Source organism: Pogona vitticeps, chromosome 2 (assembly GCF_051106095.1).
Source record: "Pogona vitticeps strain Pit_001003342236 chromosome 2, PviZW2.1, whole genome shotgun sequence".
NCBI lineage: Eukaryota > Metazoa > Chordata > Lepidosauria > Squamata > Agamidae > Pogona > Pogona vitticeps.
The window spans coordinates 44,283,558-44,310,794 of NC_135784.1; the positions used below are offsets into that span (position 1 = coordinate 44,283,558).

The window sequence follows — 27,237 nt, forward strand, 5'->3', positions numbered from 1 at the left end:
TAGTTTAATAAATATCTCAAATTAACTGTCCATCATAAAGTGGTCTATTGTTGCACGAGCATAGGATCTGATTTATAAACATCGTCTAGCACTCAGCAGAAAAATATACATTCATATTCAAAGTATATAAATTAGATTTGAGTTGCATGCAAAAATTGTGCAATATGAAGAAAATGATTAAACATCAAGGAAAATCTAATCTCTAAATAAAAGAAGAGGCTGTCTGGCATGCAGAATATGTAAACATTTGAAAAAGGTGTTCTCATATTTGACACTGATGACTCATAAATATGCTTGGTCCTAAGCAACTCAATAAGTAGTGCATGTGTACCACTCTCTAGGTTCTCAGGAGCTAAATTCTTTATACGAGCATTGCAAACACAATGAACTCATACAAAAACGTGAATATATATATATAGTCAAATAACAAAATAACAAAACAACAACAGTAATAGAAGCCCAAACTGGGTGCTATAAAAAACATGCCCTTGAGTTCCATGCATTCACTGTGCCAGAGCAAGAATTTGCTTGTAGGAAAAAAATAAAGCATGTCCATTTCATCCTGTAGCAAAATGGATCAGGAACAAAGCCCCAAATATCATCATCACACAAGGCAGGAGAACCACAACAGAGAGGTGTACATCTGCAGATATACAATCTTTAAAGTTGTAAGCACGGTGATACAGTATCCAGTATCCTCTTCCAGGGGAATAACAGTGTTCTCTCTTTTTCTCAAATGAGATTTGAATCGCAGGCCCTTCCTGAGAGTCCCCCACTCACTGGGCTGAACCAGATAGTCTACTGGGGTTACATACATATACATGCAAGGAAGAGAAAAGGACTGGATAGCCAATTTATTGTTGAAAAACAGCCATGATAATTGCTTTGTGTTTGGTTGAACAGCAATTAAATTAAGAAAAAAGGAGTCCGCTTCTGGGATTTTCCCTTCCATGGTGTAACTTTGTGAATGGTAGTGAGCAGAACAGGGTATCCTGTAGACCACTGTTCCCCAACCTTGGTCCTCCAGATGTTCTTGGACTACAACTCCCAGAAGTCTTCACCTCCACCTCTGCTGGTTAGGATTTCTGGGAAATGAAGTCCAAAAACATCTGGAGGCCCAAGGTTGGAGACCACTACTGTAGACCATCCTGACTGCTACCATTGGTGTTGTGAACATTCAGGCTGCCCTCTGCTATGTAAAGTGTGTCATCCTTTTTCCTGCTGGCAAGGCAGGTACAGGACTTGGTGCTGAAGACTTTCCAACATCACTGAATGAAAGATAAAGCATGCAAGGCATGGAATGCTAACATGATTACATTTTTATTCTGTATTTCTTCAATAGGATTCTGGTTTAACAGATTTATATTAGCATTACCTTTCATGGATTCTAATCTACTGCCTCCAATATAAATTAAATACTGGTTGTTGTGGGTTTTTCGGGCTCTTTGGCCGTGTTCTGAAGGTTATTCTTCCTTGTTCTGAAGGAAGAACAACCGTGTTCTGAAGGAAGAATAACCTTCAGAACACAGCCAAAGAGCCCGAAAAACCCACAAAAACCATTAGATCCCGGCCGTGAAAGCCTTTGCGAATAAATTAAATACGTTGGTTATAAAAGTTGTATGTACAAACTACCACACTTTACCTGCCCTTTTCATATGCTGAAGCTGACTAACGGCTATTTTTTTGAAAACTGCTACACAAAACTCTCTCTCTCTCTCTCTCTCTCTCTCTCTCTCTCTCTCTCTCCCTCTGTGTGTGTGTGTGTGTGTGTGTGTGTGTGTGTGTGTGTGTGTGTGTGCGCGCGCATGTGTAAGGATTATGCTTCTGCAGTAGCGGGGAAATTCTACTTCACAACATTTCAGTTATTTATGAGTAGCGTCCTCAATTAAAACATCTGGGGAAGTTTAGGAAAACCTGGGGCTCTTAGTTATTTCACTTTTAAAGGTCATGATTTTGTGTGGAATGCAATGAAAATAGAAGATAAGTACCTTCCATATGGATTAGCAAGCACAATTTCTCTGTCAATATTAATTAGCAGCAAGCTATTAAAATATTGCTTCTATTCTATTTGCTTCTCACCACATTTTATGTCTTAAGATTCTTTCCACTGTTGTTGACAGAAACGCTAATTAAGATTTAGACGTGCCATTCGCTGACATGAAACCACTGGAAATTTGCCACTCTGTAGTTGCTGGGGGGAAACAGGGAGGAGAAATGAAACACTGAGCAATTTCCTGAAAAAGATCATGTATTGTGTAGAAATTCTGATAAGAGTTATAGTGGCAGAATTATCAACTACAGCTTTAGTTATTGCGAGCAATCATAACCTTCTTATTACATTGTTTGTATTAGAAGCACCACAGTACAATTAATAAATATATCACATAATTTTGCCTGGATTACTTGGAAGCAAAAAGATTAGTAGCAGTCCTGACACAAATAACACCACTACCATTGTAACCCTGATTCAGCCTTTTTTCTAGTCTAACTTCAGTATTTGACTTGATCAGATGCTTTTGTTCTACTGCTTCTGTCACTACACTTGGGTATACAGATGCAGGGTAGCCATGTTAGTCTGTTGTATCAAAGTCAATATAGAGTCAGGCAGAAACTCAAAGACAAGTTTTATTTGGCAATAGTCCAAGTTAGAAATCCATTTCCATTCCTCAGTGCTCTGTCTCTTTCTCCCCAACATTGTTTCTGTTTTCATAGTGGTCTTTTTATTCCATCTGTCTAGGTATTCATTTACTTCAGTACTTGACCCAGTACTGTCTTTACTGTTTCACGACAATTTTACAACTGCACTCATCCTATGATTATAATTTAAACAAAAGTATTGTCATTCTACATTGTTTGTAAGATTTGTTTGCAGAGTGTATTGTTTAAAACACTTATGACAATTAAGCATTTGACTTTTGTATTTCAGTCCCAGAATTCACCTAGAATTCCCCTGGTTAGAATTCTTGAGGCTTTAGCTAAGAAATCAGTCTTCACTGGAGTTTTCAGTTTCTCCCAAGTAGGGCATGAAGGTTCACTGTTGTTTTGTAGTGAGGAATAAAAAAGAAATGGGTTGAAATGGCTCTCAACAGGAACTGCAAGGGATTAGAGGTCCGGTAGTCTTTCTGCCCATAACCAGCCTCCTAATCCCTTTCGGCTCCTACATTTCAAAAAATTAACAGCCCCCTAATCCCTTCTGGGTCCTACAGCTACCTATTTCTTCTACCATTTTTACAGAACAAAGTAACTGACAGAGCCTTCATTCCCCTTCTGTGAGTAACTCAAAACTACTGTGAAGACTTCAATTTCTTGCCTAAAGTCTTCAGAATTCTGGCTAGGGGGATTATTTATACAAACACACTACACCATGAAAACAAATTTTACAAACAATATAGGATAAAAATACTGTTGTTCAGATTATAATCATCGGATGAATGTAATTGTGAAATTGTTGTGAAATCAGTATCCCCAGACTTCTAAAGACAGCAGTGGCTGGGGAAATCTCTGGTGAATTCTAGGAACTGAAGTACAAGAAATATGGAAGTCCCATCCCTAATGAGAATATGCATTGTTACATGACCGAATAAATGGAAGAAGGTTTAGAAGACACTTGTGGACAATAGATTGGCTACTTAGTTTGGGGACAGTGAAAATGGACCTCATCACTGCAGTCTATACGATACAAGTAGCAGAAAAGACGACAAAATGTTGATGATCAGGTGCTGCTAACACTAATGATCATTGAATTTAGTTGAGACTCATGGGGAGCCAATCTGAAAACACAATCAGTTCAGATATTTAATAAATACCAGGCATATTTAAGTTAGGAAGTCAATAGCATTAGTGCCAGTTTATTTGTTTCTTTCACAATCTTTCAGGATAAACATGCTTCTGAAAATGTTTATAGGACTACTCAATCTGTTGCGAGAGGGAAAGGATCTTGTAGTTGAAGTTTATCTGACAAACATAACACAGGAGTTCATCAGATGCCTATAATCAGCTACTACTGAAAGTTAATTATCACGAGGCTCATGGCATAACCAACTCAGTTATTTAAGATAGGGAACAGCACTACGGTTGCAAAATTTCAAGTTCTCAGCCCTTACCACTTACTTTTTGGGACAAACAGCAAAACTTTCAGAAACAGTTACAACATAAGCTTTCATCTAATAAAGTGGATTGTAGTCCATGGAAGCTTTAGTCTTCAAGGTGGCACAAAACTCTTTATACATTTACTTGTCCATTTGAAATTTTGTCTGTCCTGTTAAGCTTTCTGCATTTTTTAAAAGATTTACCAGAAAGCAATGCTGTGATACCAGCATTGTAAATTTATAAATGCTCTTGTGATCCTTTGCTGATTTTGGGCCCATTTATGCCACTTTTCCCATTCCACCTGTACTGAGACGGAAATGCCCATTTTCCATGTAATACTAAAAACATAATTCAATGCTGTGGGAGTGAACCTCTGTCACATGGCGTTGCCATAAGAAGATAGTGAGAAGCTTTTGTTTTCAATTTTTAATACTGAAGATACCTTATTACATTCACAACCAGGGAGATGCTCATTAATTTGAATAACTGGTGAGCAGCTTTGGTGGGTCCCAGGCGCCAATTTACTCCTAAGAACCCACCAGGAATAACAGTCCCTCTCTACCTTGTTTGTTTTTTTAGAAAATGCTTCCAGGTAAAAAACAACCAACAGTTATTTGCTTAAAATAAAGGACAGGGGCAGAACACTCTGTTTCAAAGAAGAACTGTATGTAGCGGTTTGATACAGATTTAAGCAGTAGTTTTATAACCCTTTCACAGGACACAGGAAAGGGTCTTCTCTGTTGATATGCCCAGACTCCAGAAATCCCTCCTGAAGGAAGCCAGACTAACTGCATATTTACTGTACTTCTGCAAGCATACAAAGATCTTTCTTTTCAGGCACACCTTCCCTCAGTAACCAACTACCTCAGTGTGATTTTTAGATAGACTGCTATGCATTACTGCTTTGACTGGATTTTTAGTACTACTAGTGTTTGCCATTTTTGTGTTTTCCAGAGTGGCATTGGGTTTTTTTTAACTGCATATCTATTGTTCTTAGTTTTAAAATTGCCTTTTAATGATGTAAGATGCTTCTTACCTATTGTTCTTAGCTTTAAATATTGTCTTTTAATGTTGTTAATCAGCGTTATCTTTCACTGCTGTAAACTGCCTTGGGTTCTTTTCAAGGAGAAAGGCGGGGCAAAAATATGTTTTAAATATATAAATAAATCCCAGCTTGTCCTGAAATGAGTGTTTGTTCCTTAAGTGTGGTCACAATAGGAAGTTAAAAGTCATTTGAAATTCTGCCAATACCCTGCTTGTAGCCATGCAGAAAACTACCCTTGATTTCATATTGGAGAAAGGCATTGTATAAATAAAAGAAAATGAAAACAGAATTGGATGGATGGATGGATGGATGGATGGATGGATGGATGGATGGATGGATGGATGGATGGATGGATGGATGGATGGATGGATGGATGGATGGATGGATGGATGGATGGATGGATGGATGGATGGATGGAGAAGAGATGAGATCGCACATGAGCCCAAGGTTTGCCAATGTACCTTCCATGCTTAGTTACAGTTATTATTTCCGCAATGACCTAAAGCTTGCCACAGTCTCCCCTTTCTCACTACCCTGCTATACACCTTTGTAGTTTCCACACTGTAAAAGTTGGGACCCTTTTCATCGTCTTTTTCTACAAGATAAGATGTCAAATGTGTTCTGGTACTCTGGCAAGGAAAAATAAATAAACAACAAATTCTGATTTTTAAGAAAAAGCAATAGTCCAGTGCAAGGGAACAGATAGTTCCACTCTCCACATAATTGAGTTGACTGAGAATTAACTCTAATAATTCACTATTCTGTACTTGGCTGAAGCTGTCCTCCATATTGTCAGTTGCTCCTCACTTCAAGGACCAAGGAAAATTCTGCACAAACAAAGCAGATTCAGCTCTCTCTGAGTGAACAAGGAAGTCATATCCTTTTTTGTTGCTGTTGTTGCAAAGAAAATTCAAGAAATGCAAAACCAGTAAAGCATTTTTGGCCTAGTACATAAATTAAGGAGATTAATTGCAGCATGATTTAGGCACATAGTCATTATCATTAACAAAGAGAAATGTGTCCAAATTAACAAAAGAGAGGATTATGCTTTTTTTTCAGTGAGCAGGAATTTGAACTGTCAAGGGGACGAGGCAATTTCTATAATTATGAAGCCAGCATGACAAATGAAGCAGAAGCCGCTTACCTTCGACACAGGAGGGCTGCGCTCTCGTCGTGCCAGCTACCTGCCCTGGGAAGCATGAGCACTTGACAGTCTGTGACCGTTCCTCGATCCTGTTCTTGTTGCAACACCGATGCACTGCAACCACTTCACAAGTCCCTTGTTTTACTTGATGGTGACCTGTGGATAAGGAAGTCATACCTTATTGAGACCAGCTCTAGATGCAAAAAAAAAAAGAAATAAGATTCATACCCCTCTCCAAGACTCTCCCAACAAAATCACAGCCAATGTTGTCCTAATGTAGCATCCACCACCATACTTTTTGGGAGAAGGTTGGTGACTCCAGTATCAATGGGGTGATGAATCAACTCTGGGTTTTAGCCAGAGTGTTACATGACTTATCCCAGGTGCCAAAGCCTATCTCCAAAACTAAATCAGCAGCTTGGACAGCTTCAGGAAAATTCCGATTAAAATCCAAACCAGATTTACCACCATCCCCATGAAACAAGTTGCCAGGTTACACACTTGGCTGGGAAATTCTGGGAGTTGTATGCGGGGGGGGGATCTAAGATATGCTCCCTGAATCTCTACAAAATCACTGCCTAAAGAGCATTTCAATGTGAGCCGTATGCTTGGAACTCACTGCACTGTGTCTGAGAGAGCGGATCTTACAGACACTTGTACTTAGTGCTAAAAGCAGCTTAGTGTTGGAAAGACACAATTGAGCTGTCTTTTGTATCTGAGACAGCAGGCTTCAAAGGAATCCTGTGCTTCGATCCAGAACACTGATTGCTATGCAAAGGAGTCAAGAAACCTCTTACTATGACACTCGCATACAATGTGGCCTAAAGAATTTTCCTCCTCTAATGATTCCCTTACAATGCTGGCATGACTACATTAAAGAAAAAAAATAATACATCATAGGAAACTGTACTTGATTTGGTTAAGGCGCATATACACCTCCCTTTTCCCCCCCCAAATGGTAACATTTCCTATTTCATACTTAAGAAAACTCCTGCTACTGCTTGGTTTTGCTAAGAACGTGCTTGTTCCCATAGCTGTAGAGTTTGATCTCTGGCTCTTCCTGGGTTTTTGTTCTTGAATTCTATCATTACCTTTTCTGTTACATTTGCAAATGTCAAAAACCCTCCAACAACGCCGATTGTAATGAGAATTAAATGTTTTAGGCCAAAATGCTGGGAGTAAATCCCCTTTGTTTGGATCCTGTTCAGCGGCCGCTGGCAGATTTGAGTGGCTTCTGAGCCAAGTGCCCTCTCAGGTCTTTCCACGCTACTCTGGTCGCCCTCCCTGTATACAGTTGGGTGAAAAGTGTGATCATATTATGATTATGATAATATGGTTTATATAATGTAGATCTTCATGGCTACCATATTTCCTACGGTGTACAGAACCCTAGATCAGTGGTTCTTAACCTTTTTGAAAGAAACGCCCCCTTGAGCCATTGAGGAAGTTATCATCGCCCCCCTCTTATTTCTTATTATATCTTATTTATTTATTTATTTATTTATTTATTTATTTGTTTGTTTGTTTGTTTGTTTGTTTGTTTAAGACATTTAAATCCAATGACCCCTGAAAACAAAATTCAATTCCAAGAAAATGAAATGCCCCCAAAAAGTAACATTTAATGATTTAGTTGCAAGCGAATTTTAAGACTCAAAAAGAAATATAAAAAGGGCATAAAATGCAGGAACTAAAAATTTCAAGATGAAAACTCTGAAACTAAATTAAGATAGGAGGAAAATATATATTCATGCACATTGTAAAAAGGCTGCAGCCATCTTCACAAGTTTGGCTTGCTACAGTGCCCCCTACCGCCCCCCTTCTGCTCCAGCGCCCCCGCGCCGCCCCTTTTCGTTCTACCGCCCCCCTGAAAAATGAAATCGCCCCCTGGGGGGCATTATCGCCCAGGTTAAGAACCACTGCCCTAGATGACATCCAAAGGCAAGTGAAGGCATTCCTCAACACTCAAGGAAAACAACCTTCTTAAAAGGTGATTTCTCTCTAGTTTTCCATGGTCCTCCAGGGAATCAGGTCCTGGAAGTACTGAAATTGCAAATACTGTCAAAGTGATACTTTCTGAGAAGGCTCATTGGCACAAACCTATAATTTTTAATTTGTTTCTCAGGCTGAAACCCAAGATTTTCTCACATGTACACACAGCTGCTGGAAAATTGGTCATCGTAGTTCAGGAAACACAGGTTTGGGTGGGAAACACAGGTCAGTAGAGGAACTGCACTATTTTGGCTCAGAGTTATTACTAGGGCTTTGCATGGAAAAAAAAAACCTTTGGGGTTTCAATCATTTTGGAGGGGATGCCTCTTTCACTTTCAGGGCATTTGGGTACTGATCCTTCTGTTTCCAGCCCCCTGATCACCCTTGCTGCACTTTTTAAAAATTGTTCATGTTTGTCAGCATTCTTCTTAAAATGTGGTGTCCAGAACTGGGTGCAATGCTTAAGATGAGGCCTAATCAGTGGTGAATAAAGGGAAACTAGTCCTTCGTCATCATTATAACCATTATAACTATCAATTCATCATCATCACCAGTGATCATGGCAAGTTAACCGCAATGCCTGGTGCCACCCAAATCAATAAATTCTTTTCACATGAATAATCTTTGAGGTGGAAGAGCGAATGCTGGCTGGCCTCAGAAATGAATCAGATTATTCATATATATGAATTTATTTATATATATATGGGTAATCCAAATGAGGAAATCCTAATAAAGTTCAAATTTATCAGGTTCCTCTAATTTGTTAAACCAAATGATCCATGAGAAATAGCCTCTTCTGCATTGTTTTTCATTTGCACAACCTAAAAGTTCCATGCCTACTTATTACATGATTTGCCTTCATATCATATCATTAACTAGGTGTCACCTGTCTGATGCTATAGGTTTATGTCAAAGAGGTTAAGAAACAGACTAGAATAAACCAAGAAGAAAAAAAGATAACATGTATGTAATCTGGCATTTTCTCCTTAAATTTATCCTTGTCTTCTTCATCGCACTCTCGTTTTTACACCTATGGTTTTAAAACTAAGCATATGACTTTAAAAATCAAAAAGGATTTCACAAAACTCTGATTAGTACATTATAAAACAATTTGCACCACAGTAGTAGTAAATAATACTACCAAACACTTAGGGCTTTATGATTCAACAGTGAGCAAGATTTGTATCTTTAACCATATTCAGGATGAGAGAAATACTTACCCTATCTGTGCAGCCCTGTGAGGTGGAAAAATCACTGTAGCCTTATTTCAAATGGAATCAAGTAATGTATTTTTGAAGGCTTTCATGGCCGGGATCCGATGGTTATTGCAGATTTTTCAGGCTGTTTGGCCATGTTCTGGAGAACACGACCATCCAGCACACGGCTAAACAGCCAAAAAAACAAACAAACAAACAAACAAACCTTACAACAACCATCATATCAAGTAATCTTATCTGACTGACTGCCATTTTCCCCCCTTCCTCCCCTTGATCACTCCTGCTGTTTGATACAGATCGTATAACATAATATAAATTGGCCATGAGGGCTCTGGGAGTTGTAGTATAAAACAGTAATATGTATTTCCAAGGTCTGATGGAATCCACTATGCCACAGCCTTTTCTTTGTCACTTTCTCATTACTATCTTCAAGGCACTCGTGGTTACCTATCACCAGTGTTTACAAAGCACTGGGTAAATCAACAGCCCAATGTGGTCATAATTTCTTTTAATAATGGACTCTGATACACAGAAGAATGATTTGGAGGATTTAGAAACATGGCCATCGAAGCTGCAGAAATTGAATAGACTGAAAGGTGGGTTAGAAATCTGAAATCAAAGGGATGCACAACAAAGGAAATAGGCTCCCATATCAAAACACACAGAGACTTCAAAATAATCTACTTTTATGGTGCTGAAAATCCAAGGTGGACATCTATACTATCAGAGAAACCTTTACTTTCTAATACATACCAGCAGAAGCAGATCATACATTGAGCGTTGTTCTGCAAGGAACATCACAATAAGTTGAAATCCGCAGTTCAATAAATCATGCTGTTTAAGCAAACTTCCAATCATGGTTCGTTTGGGGAGCCCTGACTACAATCCTGCATGTGGACATAACACAAAGCTATTTTCTTCCCGGTTAGTTGACCAATTAGACAAAAGGAAGAGGAAAAGGCAGTGTGCCTCAGAATGCTGCTTTTTAACACTATGGTCTATTAAGCCATGATTCCTGGCATAAGGCACCCAAATGCTGCCATTATCTCCCCTTCACACACTGCATAATGTAATTACTGTGGAATTTTATGTTCTAAGAAGGACCACCAACCTAGACAGTTTTAAAAGAGGATTTGACAACTTCATGAAGGAAAGGGCTATCAATAGCTACCAGTTACCACAGATACATACTGCCTTCAGCAGCAGAAGGCAGTATGCTTCTCTGTATCAGTTGCTGGGGAACAGAAAAGAGAGGACAATTTGTACTTACACATAACATATTATGCTGGACTAGACAGACCTTTGGTCTGATTCAACAACAAAGTTGGGACATTGTTTTTTTTTTTAAAGGAACTTATTGTGTTGCTCATTACTTCATGCCAGTTTGGTTATCCTTGTTCATATCTTTGCTTTGTTCACAGAAGTAATTTTGTTGCTTTGCATGCTATTAACACACTGTGTTACCAGAAGTGGCAGGCCAGAAAAATACAGAGGTATCCTCTCCAGTTTCCTCTGGTGGCCAGTTTTGATACTGTTTTTGAAAATATTTACAGAAATACAAAATTCAAAACTGAAGAATGCTTTTTTTGAAAACATATCTTGCCCCCAACAAAAAGGAACTTTGTAGCTATCTTACATTACATTGGTCTTGAAATGTAACTGTGCTATACCACAGGAGGAAATTATGGGTCACATGCAACCTCCAGAACTCCTGGAGTCCCACCAACCCCCTCAAAATGTTATTGTCAAAAGACTGGAAAAATGAGGGATCATGAACTCTTGTTGTTCATCTAGAAAATCAGGCTTTGTCGTTCATGCCTAGGATGAGCTGACCAAAAGGTGGGGAGAAATGCCCACTGGTAATTTGAAGGCAGTTAACATCAGGTGCTCATCTCAATGGGAAAGAGACAGCCAAGGCCAGGATGAGCTCACCCCTTGGTACTGAGTTAATTAGGAGAACGGTTTCAGCTGTATGAGGAGAGGGGGAAAGAAGTTACTCTTTTTATAATGGTTTAGTTCTTTCTGGAGTAAAAGTCTTCTTGGTACTTAAAACCATGCCTCATCTTGAACATCTACCAGGAGCTTGTGTGTTTGTGATTAATTAATATCCCTGCCTTACAGGGTGGGTATAAGAATCAAGGTGTTGACCCTTGTGCAGTTCCCTGGATGAACCTGAGGTATTGGGAGGTTATCAGTCAAGATAATTTCCCTCAGCCATCAGCAAATTTGGCCCTCCTGGATTTTACTCATACTGAGAAAATCAGGACAGCATGACTGAGTAGTTATTGTCGGCCTTTCTGACCTGTGGAACTTGAACAGTTATTCCCCCCCCCTCCGCTTCCTAAATGTCCCAGAAGTTCCCTTTCTGCTTTCTAAGGGATGTAAGGGGGAAATGTCCATGTTTTCATCTCCTCTGTCCCATTACTAGGTCTCCCCATGCCCAGAGAAAGGAAGAGAGATTTGTTTTAAAAAATGGCATACGAATAAAACAAACAAACAAACTTGGCATAGGAGTGTGGCCCTCCAAGATCTAGAGATGAATGTATGAGTTTGTTTTCCCCACCCTTGAGTTACACCTTCATTGTCCAGAAAAATATCTAGTTTCGTGCCATTATGTTATGTTTACCTATTTACTTCCAACCTCTGATCCACCATGGCTCTGTGAAAATGGCTCACAACCCCATGTATCAAAAGGAACCCCGTACATAAATTGCCACCTTCTTTTTTTGCATTACTGCACACATGAATCTTTTACCATGAATATTATTAATACAGTAGAAGAAGCAACTTGCCAAAGGAAATCTTAAGTATCTTCCTAAGTTTCCCAATCCACAGCTAGGATTTAACACAGACCCAAGGCCAGTACTCCATCTGTTAGAATACACTGGCCCTGAAATATCATTTTTTGTCGTTCCATGTGCAATCTGTTAATTGGCATGCAGACCGCAAAAAAACTATGCAAAAGGAAATGTACTTTTCCATATTCACATTGAATAATGTATAGAAAATGTAAGACTTTATTCCACCATCCACTGCCCGCACTGCAATTTTAAACAAAATATGCCACAGCTGTGAGATGCATAATGCATTTTACAGGAAGTTGGGAAAACGTTGATTGCAGCATAAAAGTCTCTCTCACTGCCCCTGTATTATATTTACTGGCAGGCTGTGTGTTTTTGTCAGAGTTCCTAATAACTAAGTAATAGCAATTTTAAAAATCCTCTCTATTGGGCAATAGATGCATTGTCAACTGAGGAATAAGCAGTGAAAGAACATCACTATATGCTTCCATATTCCAAAATATCAAACCGAAAAATCTTTGGATGAACATTTTCAAGCATGAATAAACAGAAGCTAAAATTCTGAATAAATTTAAAATGAGAATAAGAATAGATGTCACTGTGGATGCTGGAGAGACTCAATTAGATTGATGGCTTGCTCACAGTCAGGAATGGTCCCTTGGTGTTTCAGCAGCAGGGCTAATGGCAACGTATATTTTCCTGATAGTTGGGGACCGGGAGATTCCTTTATAATGATTATTTATTTGTTTGTTTTATCAATTTACTGTCTTTTCTACAAGGAACTCAAGATAGTGTACATGGGTTCCCAGCCAACAGCCCCATTTTCCTCAGAACGACAACAGTGTGAGGTTATGTCAAGCTGAAACAGGGCACAGAACCTGAGATCACCAGATTGGTTTCATCATTGCTACAAAGAGATTTGAACTCAAATATTCTGGTGTAACTACTACTGAGAGCTTTGTGGTACGGTGGTTAGACCGCAATATTGCAGCCAGAACACCCTACTCTTGACTCGGGTTCAGTCCTAGGTAGCCAGCTTGAGAGTCACTCAGCCTTCCAAGGTCCCCAGCTTGCTGGGGGGGGGCATAATGTGTAGCCTGCATAAATAAATTGTAATCTCGCCAGGGAATGCTTTAAGTGCTATGGGGTGGTACACAAGCAGCACACTTTGCTTTTGGCTTTAAACCATACTAGCTCTTTCTCATCTGTAATGCCCAGAAGATTTCAGCAAGACTACATCCTTTCCACTTCCTGGGCAGGCCACAGAAATTCGGAACAGGTTGCATATTGCAAGAATCAGACAGAGACTGAAATCCATAGCAGAGCCGCACTGAGTTAGCGAGAATCACACAGGGGTGGTAGTACTATCCACGAAGCACTTTTGCCGGCACACTGCACAGTTGGTCAAATGGGAACCTTGTGCTATCCTTGTTGCGAACTAGACTCCAATCTCATACTGGCAGTTGTGTAGCACTAAAGTGGCTTTCAGTTTCACAGATTAGCCTCCAACACAAAGTCCAGATGTTGTTGTGTTACACCCTACACGTTCCTGCACTTGACCATGCTGGTGGAAGTTGGACAGCAACAACATCCAGAGGTCCCAGGTTTTCCAGCCCTGGGTTAAGAGCATTGTTGCTGACCATTTGTAATATTCTCCTTATTCCACTATTGTTGAATCATCTGTATCCCCACAATCACACAGACATAATAATCTTTTTTTAACAGAAGAAGCTCCAGACAGTTATAGACTAGAGATGGGGGTATTCATATTCATAGACGAATATGAATATCCCCCTGCAGGTGGAAATAACAAGGGTTAAATAACTCACTGTTCGGCTGCTCTCGCAGGTGCAGCAGCGTCTTCCTATCGCACCACGCTCCACAATGGATTTGCCATTCCTGGCTGGAGGCGGGATGACAAGCCTCTCTGCCAGGTTGCAGGGTGGCTAATCCATTGTGAAGCACAGAGCAATAGGAAGGCGCTGCAGCACCCACGGCAATGGCCGAACGGTGAGTGGATGGTCTGGCCTCATGGGGCCAGACTCTCGTTATTTCCACCTGCGGGGGAGATATTGGTATTCATCTACGAATACGAACACCCCCATCTGTACTATAGACTAAACCATATTTTTCTCCATCTAAACCACCTTTGATTCAGGTAAGCCGAAAAATTCTGCTTTTATGCAAATTAAATAGCTGTGGCATGTCTTCCCAATATACATTATTTATCTAAAGGAAATTAACCCTTTAGAGTTACCTCTAGGATGTCACAACTGAGAAAAGTGGGACATAGCTAACAACATGATTTACTACACTAAGAATGTGTGATACTCCCTATGGTGCTGGACAGCAATTCCCAGCATTCTCCCCAAAGCACATTCCCCCAGCAGCTGGCCAAAGAGCACTTTCCTGGGGGGGGGAGGACCTGTTTTGAAGGGCCTGTAACTTGGACCTCCCAAATGCAATCTTTGACAAACCTGGAGGGGTTAGGGAGGAGAATCAGCTGAAGACTCGCAGTGAGTTTGGCAGCTCTAACTCATGTGGGGTCCATTCTAGTGCTCCTGGAAGTCCCAAATTGCCTGAAACCACTAAACCGTTCATTTCATCAAAAAGTTTGTGAATGTTTGTGGTTTGTGAATAGCAACAAACCATGAAATATTGCAAATAGTTTTTTTCCCAGTTCGTGCCCACTTCTAGAAAGGAAGCATGCACCAGAATATTTGCTAATGACCAATAAGCCAGCATTATACAGAAATTTGCCTTCTCATTTTGGATAACTATAACCAAGGAAATGAAATAACCGAGGAAATATATATCTCAACCCATAGTTGGGGGAGTGTACAAAGCACTGACTTAGTTATTTGGAACCAGGCACTGCCCTGTTTGACCATGGGTGACTCGTGTAAAGAACCAGTTGTTTCCACTGCATAAACTGACTTTCTGCACACATATGATAGGATCACTTAGTTTATAAATAATAAAAACCCATTTTTTAAAAAAAAAATTTATTGTGCAGCAGAAGGAGAAATTCCTCTGAGTGCTTCCAGGCAACCCTCCACCAGGCCCTTCAGGCAATTTGAGTAAAACCATTGCTCTTGACTTGCTTGCAGAGGTGACTGAAAAGCTTAAGGCTGGTTATGTGATGTTTACCATCCAACTGATTCATTGCTTGGACAGTAGTTCTCTTCCCTCTGCCCCCCCCCCCGACTTCCAGACAGCATCCATACCTAAACAAGCATTTTCCCCCAAACATAGATATGTACTTTGATCACTAACCAGCGAGTAAATTTATGGCAGGTATTGTATGAAATCGAAACAACTCACACCGAAAGCCTAAGTGCAGATAAATAACAGCCATATGAACATTGTGCTTCACTGCAGAGCTGAATGCTGGGAGATGACAGCTATGATCTTACATAAGTCAGGAGACACTTCAAAACAACAGTCTATGGAAAGAGAAAAATGAGTATTTGGGGCAAGGAAGGGGCGGGAGAAGCCAACAAAAGTGTCTCAGGGGGTGGAAACACAATGCCAATGGCTAGATGACTTATACAGGAGGGCCACAGCAGCTTTGCCAAAGATACTTTTTCAGAGAGAAACCAGCAGGAAGAAGAAAAGAATGATGTGCAAGACAAAAAGAAAATGGAAGGGAAAGCTTCCAAATGCAGGTGGATTCTACTGCTGGGGACTTCTCTCCTTCAGGTCCCCCTACAGACTCCTGCAGCAAAACTATGCAATGCAGCCACCATACAGGAGGTGGGAAGGAATCAGTTGAGTTCCGTGAGGAGTTTTCTATCTCACGGCATACTATTTGGCAGCCATCACTGCATGAGTCGAGTTTCACATCCCACACTTTGGCAGCTGCTGACAAAGGCTAAGAAATTTACACAGAACATGGCCAAAGAGCCCAAAAAACCCACAACAACGCTAAGAAATTTATCTCTTGATGAAGTGACACATAGCACAATCTATTCATGGATGAGCACCAATAAAAAATTCTCTTTGTGCATATGTGCAAATATACGCACAATCATGCTCATTAGAAATGAAAACCTGGCTGCTCGGTGTAACAAAATTGGTAGGACTCTGTCCTGTTCAGGTTCTCTCCATCTTAGATACTCAAGTCTGTGTCTACAGACCTTAAGGTAAAGGTAAAGGTAAAGGTTCCCCTTGACAATTTTTGTCCAGTCGTGTTCGACTCTAGGGGGCGGTGCTCATCCCTGTTTCCAAGCCATAGAGCCAGCGTTTTGTCCAAAGACAATCTTCCGGGTCACATGGCCAGTGTGACTTAGACACGGAACGCTGTTACCTTCCCACCGAGGTGGTCCCTATTAATATACTCGCATTTGCATGCTTTCGAACCGCTAGGTTGGCGGGAGCTGGGGCAGAGCAACGGGAGCTCACTCCGTCACGTGGATTCGATCTTACGACTGCTGGTCTTCTGACCCTGCAGCACAGGCTTCTGCGGTTTAGCCCACAGTGCCACCACGTCCCTCTACAGACCTTACATTGCCAAAAATAACTGGTCTTGGTTCTGCAACTGGGATTGGAAACACAGCAGAGAATAAGGTAGGGCTGTAGTCTACCAACTGCTAGTGCAGAAGTCTCTGTTTGGATTAGGCACCCCACACTTAGTTTCAAGCAAGGGGGGAATAGGCACAGATATTATTTATGCCTTTAAAACTAAGACGGGGAATTGGTGACTCTTCAGATGCTGCTGGACGATGGGTTCCATCATCCCTGTTCCTCAGGCATGTTGGTTGTGACTGATGGGAACTGGAGTCTAATAACTTCTGAAGGGCCACTCTTTCAAAAAAAAAAATTCATGTCACCCTAAGAAGCAAACATAAAGCAGAGTCACTGCTTTAATTCTTCATAATTCACCATTACTGCATAGTGGGATTATGTAAGGATACCACCCAAGATCTAAAAAAAAAGCTTCATGCGATAGTAGACTCTAGTTTACTTGAGGTATTTACTCAGACATTGGGTGGTCATCTGTCAGTGATGTGGGAACTACAACTGCATCACAGATCCTGCCCTAAAGATGGGACTGGACTAGACTACTTTCAACAACCCTTAGAGTGCTATGATTGGTAGTGTAGCTGCAAATCCAGATGTGCATGGTACCTCCACGAGACTGATATACACACTGTTTCCATGTGTGGGTCGTTTCCTTCCTGAGTGCACATATACACCATATTCACATACTCTAAATTATGACTTAGCTGTATTGGGGAGGGTGAGGAGGGGACAGGAATCAATGGGGAGAGAAGGGAGAAAGCAGCCATCCAGGGACTAGATCCCTCCTCCTTCTTGCATGGGTTGCGAAATGTGGAGGCAGTGGCAACCGCAATGATTGACACACGAACCACACACACAAACCCCAAAAGAGAGAGAGAGAATAAGATGGGACAAAATTCCTCCCCCGCCTGAAAGGGAAAATATACAGAAATAAGTCTGTGGCTACCTAGGAGAAGATGGAAGGAGTGATCTGACAGAGTCAACAAGAAAGGGCCCTACGATGTCCTGGCTGCAAGAGAAATATCAGGGCTTCGACCCCATGGCAGGACCACACCACTGGCTATCATACAATGAAACTTTGAATAGCAAGACTCATCTCTTTAGCTAGCAAGCTAAATGCCAATCTTGGCTACGACCTGCTGCATGGCAAAGATCTCATAAAAGAACAAACAGAGAAAAGGGAGCCTTGTGTGAAAGAGAGAGAAAGAAAGAGAATTTCTCTTTCTCCACAGCTGACACCTATTCATTTCCTGAGTAGCCAACTATATACTGTATATACCGGTATATCTATCTCTAGCTCATCTTCTGAACAGTACAGCTTACAGAGAAGGAGAGGCCAACCCATGAACAGCCTCAGAGTGTCTTGTAATCAGCACACGACACAACTCAGCGAAGCAGTGCAGCCGCAGAGCAGGTAGGAAGAATGAGAGAAGATCACGGCAACTGAATTCCATAAGCTATCAGGAAAGCCATTACAGAGGGAACTGTAGAGAGAGGAAACTAGGAGACGCTCACTAAAAATTCATACTTTGAAGAACCAAGTCTCACAGGTCTCTCTTATTAAAAATATCAGGAATCCAGTTTCTCTTAGGATTAACCTCTTAAGTGCTGCTATACCATGGCACTCAAAATGTGGATGACACAATTTTGGCACTCCAGCAAGGAAAATCCCAACTATAGCCACAATCATTCAACAAGCCACAGTTATTGAGTTGTAGCATGGTATGTGGCAAAGTGCCTTCTTGCTGGAAGCTATGCAAGACGTTGTGGACCACAAGCCCACAGAAGTCTCAACAATGTTCAAGAACCATGGGAAACATACTGAAATGGAGGCCAAGCCTGCCTCTATTCACATTAGGTACGAATATTTGCAGTTCCCCATCTTCTGTCTTCCCCACTGCTATTTCCTTAGTTATCTCCTATTCCCCTCCCCAAAGAAATTCAGTATTTTCCTTCTACATCACTTTCAGCCCATTTCGCAATAAGGACAGAGATAAGTAGAATGTAAAGCACCACCCCTTCTTCTCTTGTTTGATCTTTTTGCCCCTTGTGGCCTGTAACCCTGCACTGACTAGAAATGAGGCCTCAGAAGCAAAAACTGGGCATCCAGGCTGTCTTTAGACAAAGATGCAAACTCAGCCTGAATAAGAATTATCTGTGGGTTTTTTGTTTTTTTAAGGGGCTTATTATAGGGTGGATAGCTCAGTGAAATGGAGCACCTGACTGGCTGCAAAGCCAAGGATTGGGAGTTTGATTCCCCACTATATCTTACAGAGGGGCAAGCTTGTGTGGCCTTGGGCAAATCAGAATCAACTTGATGACACATGTAATGTAAGAAGTAATGCATCAACTTAATTTTTGAGCATTGCAATAATGACTATAAATTATTTTCTACCAATTATAACAGGTTAATGACAACAAAACAATTTTAAGAGTTATCTGTCACATTCTGCTCATTTTTCACTTAAATTTTGGTTACCAAGTGGATGGAGAATATGCAGCCCTGTAGATGTTATTGGATTCCAGCCTCATCATCTCTCCCTATTGGCTCTACAGTCTAGGACTGATGGGAGTTACCTCTGGAAGGTCACACATACATTTGCTGCCAACCCAGTCCACTGCTGTACTAAGGTCAAGTGGAAGTTCCACAGGGAAATCAAGAGCTGGGAACACCATCAAATCTTTGGAAAAATTTGCAGAGTATCTAGCCTGCTCTTAGCCTCTGAGCAACCTGCTGAATAGAGATTTCAGCAGTGGTAAGAACCTTCTGTTCTTGCACTCCAAAACTCTGACCTCCATCATCCTTACTGTCTCCTTTGGGGAAAAATCAAACACTCCCCAAATGTGCTTGCATGCTTTAGTGAAGAATAATTCTGAAAAAGTTTATAGTAAAAGAACAACTTGACCTATAAATGTTTTACAGCACAACAAGATGGTAAAGAGCGACAACAAACATACATTATAGAGTGACAACATACCAACGTCCTATTACACCCTTGGTCCTAAAAGGGACACACGGAGTAAATAACAAATACGTTACAAGCAATTTATCAGCATGGAATCCTAAAGATGCAATAAAACTAGAACTGTGTTTGAAATCAAGGTGTGCAGCCTCACATCCTGGTAATGAGAGATGCAAGACGTTAACTAAATCAAAACCATGACCTTTCATATGCACCAGTAAAAGAAAGTGCTGACGGTGCACAAGCAGATTGTACAGTACACTACATTTTTTGGTGGGCGTCAGAGGTCACATCTGTATGGAGATTAAAGTCCCCTGGAAATAAGTAGTGTAGGTGACCTTACATCAGATATGAGTCGAAGGCTTCACCAGGAAAAGTAGCACAGCACTGAGACCAAGTGGTCGATAAATCAAAGCTGCTTTGACAGAGGTGGGTTCTCCAAGCAAGCAAGGTGGAACTGGGAAACATGCTGTGTTCAAAAAGAAAGTGGGTTGGAAATGACCCCAGACTAATGAAGAATAAGAATAAGGAATGCTTTGCCAGCTTAGGTCAGCTAGAGCTTACTATAAAAGTAGACCTTTCCTTTGTCATGATGCCAAGAACTGGCCCAATCCAAAGATATGTGTCTTATAGAAAGGATACCGCACTGTACCGTTCCTGCACTGTTTTGTAATCCCACAAGGCTTCATGTTTAAGGTTTTTTTACCTGATTTACTTTAAACATAAATGTGTATTTGTAAAAATAGCTTTCTGAGTAAAAACTCAGTTTTGCTAATTTCTTGCAGTGAACTGCTTTTTGTCTAAAGCAAGCATGAAGGCTCAACAAGCCTCGTTGTTGTATACACTGATTATGAAGTCCTTTGCATTATGAACATCTTTATGTGATTCAACTTCTGCTGCTTTTTTATTCAGTTTTGTAGCTTTGTTGTTTTTGTTTAGTTGTTAATTGTGTTTGACACTTCGTGACCCCATGGACCAGAGCATGCCAGGCCCTCCTCTCTTCCACTGCCTCCCAGAGTTTGATTAAATTCATGTTGCTGGCTTCAATGACACTGTCCAACCATCTCGTCCTCTGTCGTCCCCTTCTCCTCCTGCCTTCACTCTTTCCTAACATCAGGGTCTTTTCCAGGGAGTCTTCTCTTCTCACGAGATGGCCAAAGTATTGGAGCCTCAGCTTCAGGATCTGTCCTTCCAGTGAGCAATCAGAGTTGATTTCCTTCAGAATGGACAGGTTTGTTCTCCTTGCAATCCAGGGGACTCTCAAGAGTCTCCTCCAGCACCACAATTTAAAAGCACCAATTCTTCAGCGGTCAGCATTCTTTATGGTCCAGCTCTCACTTCCATACATTGCTACTAGAAAAAAACATAGCTTTGACTATGCGGACTTTTGTTGGCAAGGTGATGTCTCTGCTTTTTAAGATTCTGTCTAGGTTTATCATTGCTTTCCTCCCAAGAAGCATTAATTTGGTGGCTGCTGTCACCGTCTGCAGTGATAATGGAGCCTAAGAAAGTAAAGTCTGTCACTGCCTCCATATCTTCTCCTTCTATTTGCCAGGAGATTATGGGGCCAGTGGCCATGATCTTAGTTTTGTAGCTACCATATTCCAAAAACTTCTGGTGGGAGAATGCATGAGCATAGAAGTCCATAATGTAACCTACAATCTCTAAGGTTTGTCATCTTCTTTACACTACATGACTATAACCAATTATTTTTGCATCATTCTTCTCTAAGCCCACACAAATCCTCCACACTTTTACTCTTTAAAACAAGTCATCTGTCTAGCTAATTCCTCTTGTATGATATCCACTGATTCATAACTTCCGTGAAGTGCCTAGCTATACCCAGGACTCCTTTCATCTTAACACCCTTCAACCATATGTATCTCATGGATTCTACTTCTCCATCTCACTTGTCTTAAACCCTAAGCCTACCTCATCAGGGATCTGAAATTATGTGTCGCAGCCATTTTTTGAAGCTAAGCAGATTTGGGTCCAGTCAGTTATCTGGATGGGAGACCAGGACGTAACCCTATACATGCTGTAGCGAACAGCCCTGCCCTCACCTGTCTGTCACAGCTGAGCAGTGGAGAAGGAGCCAATGAGTGAATGGAAGGCGGTGCCAAGGGGGGAGGGGTTTGGATATAAAGGCTGGTGTATGGAGTTCAGTGAGTGAGAAGAGAATCTGAGAGTGAGAGAGATTCTGGTAGTGAGAGACTGTGAAACTTAAGCATGAACTAAGGATGACTGAGAGATCTGTGAGAACACTGAATGGTACGGAGATTGGATAGAGCGTTAAAGTTAAAGTAGTACTGATTCAGTTTCAAGTGATTAGCAACCTGTGATTTACCTTCTGTATATTAATCAGATGTTACCCTCCCTGATCAAATAAATAAGTTAAGTTTCAAAAGTACACATGTCTCCTTGAGTGAATGGTATTGAGACAGCAATACCTGGTGGCAGCGAAGAAGGAAGAAGAGCGAGAACCTCGTGAAGGCCTGAGGGAATAGGGGCTTCAGAGGAGACCGCCACACATGCTGCCTTAAGTTCCATGACACTGAAAATATGAGATACAACTGCTTCAAACAAATAGACAACTATCTTCTCTGCCAACTTTATATCTTCCTAACATTTAGTTTCTGTGACATCTATGATGAAAGTAATGCTCCTATTCAAAGTGATAAAGGAAATAAAAAATTGGAAGCATGTTCTGCTATCCCCACACTGTCCTTGTATTAAGATGGGGAGGTAGCTCCTAAAATGAATATGTAATGGCCTATTTTCTTCTCTTATTTCTGTATTATACCCTGGCAAAATTAACTGAAAAAAATATTACAACAGGGGTTTCAAAATGTTGCTGTTGGACTATATCTCCTACAATCTCACAGCTGCTATGGTTGTAGCTTATGATTCTGGTCAATGTAGCCCAAAAAGATAGTATTTCCAATACAAAAAGGTAGTATTTCTGGTCACAGAACTTAAGAGGACTTCTTTATCTTTCAGTCATCAAATTACACATTTAACAATTATGCAAGAGATGCACCTACACTCAGTGATCTTGGATCAGGATTAAAGCGCGAGTACACAAGGTGACAGCATCATACAGAAACACTGTGACCCTGTACAACATTGGCTCAATATAGTCTATGCATCACATTTGTGTAAGGGAAGCAGACATATGCTTCAGAGGTAGGGCACAAGGACATGAATGAGCTGTCTTTGTAACAAAACCTTCAAAGATATCTTAAAATTAATCCAAGATCTCATTTTGCAAGACTATAGTTGAAGAAATACGACATGGTCTCCTCTCAAAATGGGATCACTTTAAACATAACGAAATTCATGAAGGCCCTATTTCTGAGGTGTGCTTATGCAGGCACTGAAGACCAAAAAAAAATGTGTGTTAAACTCACACAAAATCAAGATTAAGTGGTAGCTGATAAGGTAAGTGCAGGGGTGCTCAATTTTTGTCTTGATTTCTCAAGAAGAATGGTTTGAGCATCAGTTTCTCTTCCTCATTCAACAAGAAACGTGTGATAAACTGCAAATGTCTGTTATCTGATGGCTAGAGAAGCGGAGGTGGGTAAATGATTGAATCTTCTTAGTTCGGAAACAATCACATTTTGCTATGAGAGGCATGCATTAAAATCTAAGATGACTGGACTGTTGAGAGATATTTCAAGCAATCATGCTGGCTAAGGTCCTGGGCTAGAGGCCATCAATTGTTTCTCAGCTAGTCATTAATCCTCCAGAAAAGCCTTTTGCCTTGGAAGTGCTGTTTAATTACTTTCCAAGTTTGACTCATTTTATAACAAACTTTATATGGCTTTTACAGTTGTCTTGGGCTTTTTCAAATGAAACAGATGAAAATGATATTTAGATTATTCAAGTTTTAAAATCTGTTGTCCAGAGAATAATGACCCATGAAAACTAAACAGGGCAATAATGTTTTAAAATAATAATATGGGAAACATTTCAAAAGGTCTAGTATGGACTACACAACTATTGCAACTATGAGTGCTTATATATTCTTTTATTATACATACCTATTGGATGCAAGAACATGAAATGAAGCCTTCTTTATGGCTCTTCTTGAATTATGGTTTTATAAACATAACCAGCATTTTACATGTCATTAGATGTGATTTTAATTGAGAAGTTTTTAAAATAATCAGAAGCAAATAGCTGAAAGTATAATAAAAAGACAGCAATTGGTTTTGTCACAGGCTTATATTAGAATCCACACTACAATGTGACATAGTAGGTTAATCTGGTTTCTTGCTCCAGACACAGGGTTATAGGGCATGATAGATTGCTTCTCTTTGGGACAATTCACAACATATTACATCATTACATTACTTATATTTGTTACATCAGAGCACTGATGTAACAAATTACAAGTAATTTAGTTATCTGTAACAAATTATTTTTAAATTTTATTTATATATATAAAACAAAGTTACATTTCAAAACTAACATAATGGCTTAAATCATGTTGCAAAGCTTGAATGATGTCATCAGCCACTGACTAGCTGCAATTGTTTTGGATCAATTAAAAACTTTGTAATCCTCCCTCCCCCCAATTCAGGTTCTGGCCATACCTAGGAATCCCTTTTGTTCTGGAGAAGCCTTTAGGAGCCATGGATCTAGGCGTTCCATTGATTCAAGTAGGCTTATTCCAAGTATGATTCACTTTAGAAGAGTAAATCCCAGTTAAAGTAGGCCAATTTGAATCAATGAAATTTACAGAGCAGTTGACTCACTAAATCCCCATTGATTCAATTGGCCAACTGTGGTGTAATCTTCTATGCTAAGCAACACATTTTTGACCATTTTGTGCAAGCGCTACAGACAAGATTGATATAGAATATACATAAGTCCTATGGACTATGTAACGTTTTTATTAGTCTTAATATAAAATCAGACCTGACATCTTTATCTTAAGAATTCCTGCTGTTATATTTGCCAATGCAAATATAATCTTCAATTTAAAAACTACTCACTATTTGCTAACAGTGTTGGGACGTCTTTTTATATAATTTATATATTTCATATGTGTACATAATTAATTTATATATTGTTGACCAACTTGTTAATGCTTTATAGATCAAGGAAAGAATTTCTGACACATTTCTAAATTTTTACCCTGTAACAAAAGAAAGAAAGAAAGAAAGAAAGAAAGAAAGAAAGAAAGAAAGAAAGAAAGAAAGAAAGAAAGAAAGAAAGAAAGAAAGAAAGAAAGAAAGAAAGAAAGAAAGAAATGGAAGCACTAATTTCAACTGTCTCCCACCCACAAACATAGATTTGGATAAGAGAAAATTATAAAGTGGTTTGTCTGAGTTAGACAAAGAAATGGTAAGATACCGTGTTGGAAACAAATAGCATGTTACACAAAGAAAGGTTCCAGTTAGTATGAATTTTTGTCTACATTCAGAAATTGATGGCAGATCAGCAAATGGCCTGAGGTTGTCATAAATATGTAAACCCTCAAGAAACAACCCTATTTGAAAAACATCTAGAAAAAAAGCTGTGCTCTGCCAGCCATGATAGCACACAGATATTTGATCAAAAGAGGAAACCACAGTATGCCATGTCCTTTGCTTAAATATATCTTCATAATATGCAGATTGTTCTAAAAATGTTTGTAGGTTATACCAGTTTTCAGATAAAGCACTATTTTATTCTGTTTTGGAATGTGTAACAAAAACAAAAATATTATGTTGTCCTTTAAGGCTAACAAATGTTCACATTGATTATTTTATACTAAGCTTTCATGAATTGCAATCCACTCTCCTTGACACATAGAATAGAATGGCTGAAATCCTGTTTGTCTAAGTTATGCTGCATAAGGCTGATGACATCAGCAGCCAGTAAAGTCATCCCTGCAGTATTAATTTTTGGTAATTAAAGACTGCCTGCAGTATCCCACAGCACCCAAATGTCCCTGCTAATGGAAGTTATTATGGGGCTGGGGACACAGGAACTAGGAAATATTTAAATTCCTCATCCCTGCTGATGACACTCTCAGCCCTACATGACATACTTTAAAAAAAACAGGATTTCAGTCAATATTTAGCCCACAACAGTTTTTCAGTAGCTGAGTGACTATGAAGGGCCAAAAAATGGTGGAAGGGATGCTGAATCACACCCAGTACTTAAAATGCAGACTGTCACTATGGAATCAACCTTTATTCCACATGCCCTCCAGTTGTTTATGTGGATCAGCATTTTAAGGCATAGGTTGAAAGCTTTATTCTTATACATTAGTAGCAGGAGGTGGAGGGGGAACCTTATTCAGGTTATAATTTTAAAATAAAATCTGACATTCTCTCTGCTTCTACCAGAAGTTTCAACCAGTCATAACTGATTATTATCCCTTTGCACATCTGCTCCAGAGCAGAGATTGTGTCACATGTTAGTTGTTCTATGATGTCAAGTTGCTTCTGACTTATGGTGACCCTGATAAGGTTTCCAGAGTATGTGAGATATATACTGTTTCCATGCTTCAGTGAACCTCTACAGCCAAGCAGGGATTGGAACCCAGGTCATCTGGAGTCGCAGTCTAACACTCTGTTCCCTATACCACACTGACTCTCAATAATGCGATAAAGGAAGGGGATAGAGATTTATGCAAACTCTCCAATCTCTATTCCAGAGGGTAATGTAAATGACAGTTGCTGAAATCCCATCACGGTAAGTTAAAAGATGGTGAAGTCCTTCATTCTCAAAAACTGCCACTGCTGGGACGACTCTACCAGCTCCCAATGGCTTCCTGACAATGAAAGGGATTTCCACATGATCCTCAGGACCCTCAAGGTTGAAATAAGAAATGTTACACTTGCAAAAACTGGCACAACTGATGACATCATCAGCCTTATATGGTATAACTTCCACAACAGGATTTCAGCTAATGTAGTGCACTTGAGTTGCCAGATTGTGTTCTTTGCCATCTTCTTTCTGACCAAATAAATATTCTGGGAGACAATAAGCAGACTATTTTACCATCAAAGAGAAAAGAAACATAAGCTATTAGAAACTGTTGAAGTATAACAATAGTTTAGGAGTCATGTCTGTTTATTTGTCACACTTACAACTTACATTTAGGCGTACATTTAAAGCACCTCAGTGTGCACTTTAAAAAAAATGTAAAGTGCAAAACAGTCCTTACAGCTATTACCAAAACGGTATGTTTCCCTGAGCTGGAATTTGAAATTTGGATGAAAAAAATTACCCAAGCATTATAGACAAATTATTTCAACACGAGTAAGCAACATTCAATGTACTCTAGAAAACAGGTCCATTCACATTTGGCAAGAATGGAAACACATTCAGTGTATACGAGGGGGTGCTGATAAGTATTGAGCCTTACCCAGAAAAAATTGAGGTAGGAAGCTATAAATTGCAGGGTGTGTTGGCCAATTTGTCTATATTCAATGGTGCAAAAATCAACTACTTATGATTTTAACTT

At 39.9% G+C, this 27,237-nt stretch overlaps 1 protein-coding gene across 2 annotated transcripts in view; it reads right to left on the reverse strand.

The window, feature by feature from the left end:
- TAFA4 (TAFA chemokine like family member 4) overlaps positions 1-27,237 on the reverse strand; it is a 167,018-nt gene that overhangs the window by 31,430 nt on the left and 108,351 nt on the right. For both annotated transcript variants that reach the window (XM_078385107.1, XM_072989409.2), the window contains exon 4: positions 6,279-6,434. In XM_078385107.1, coding sequence (XP_078241233.1) covers positions 6,279-6,434 — 156 coding nt within the window. The remainder of the gene's footprint in view (positions 1-6,278; positions 6,435-27,237) is intronic.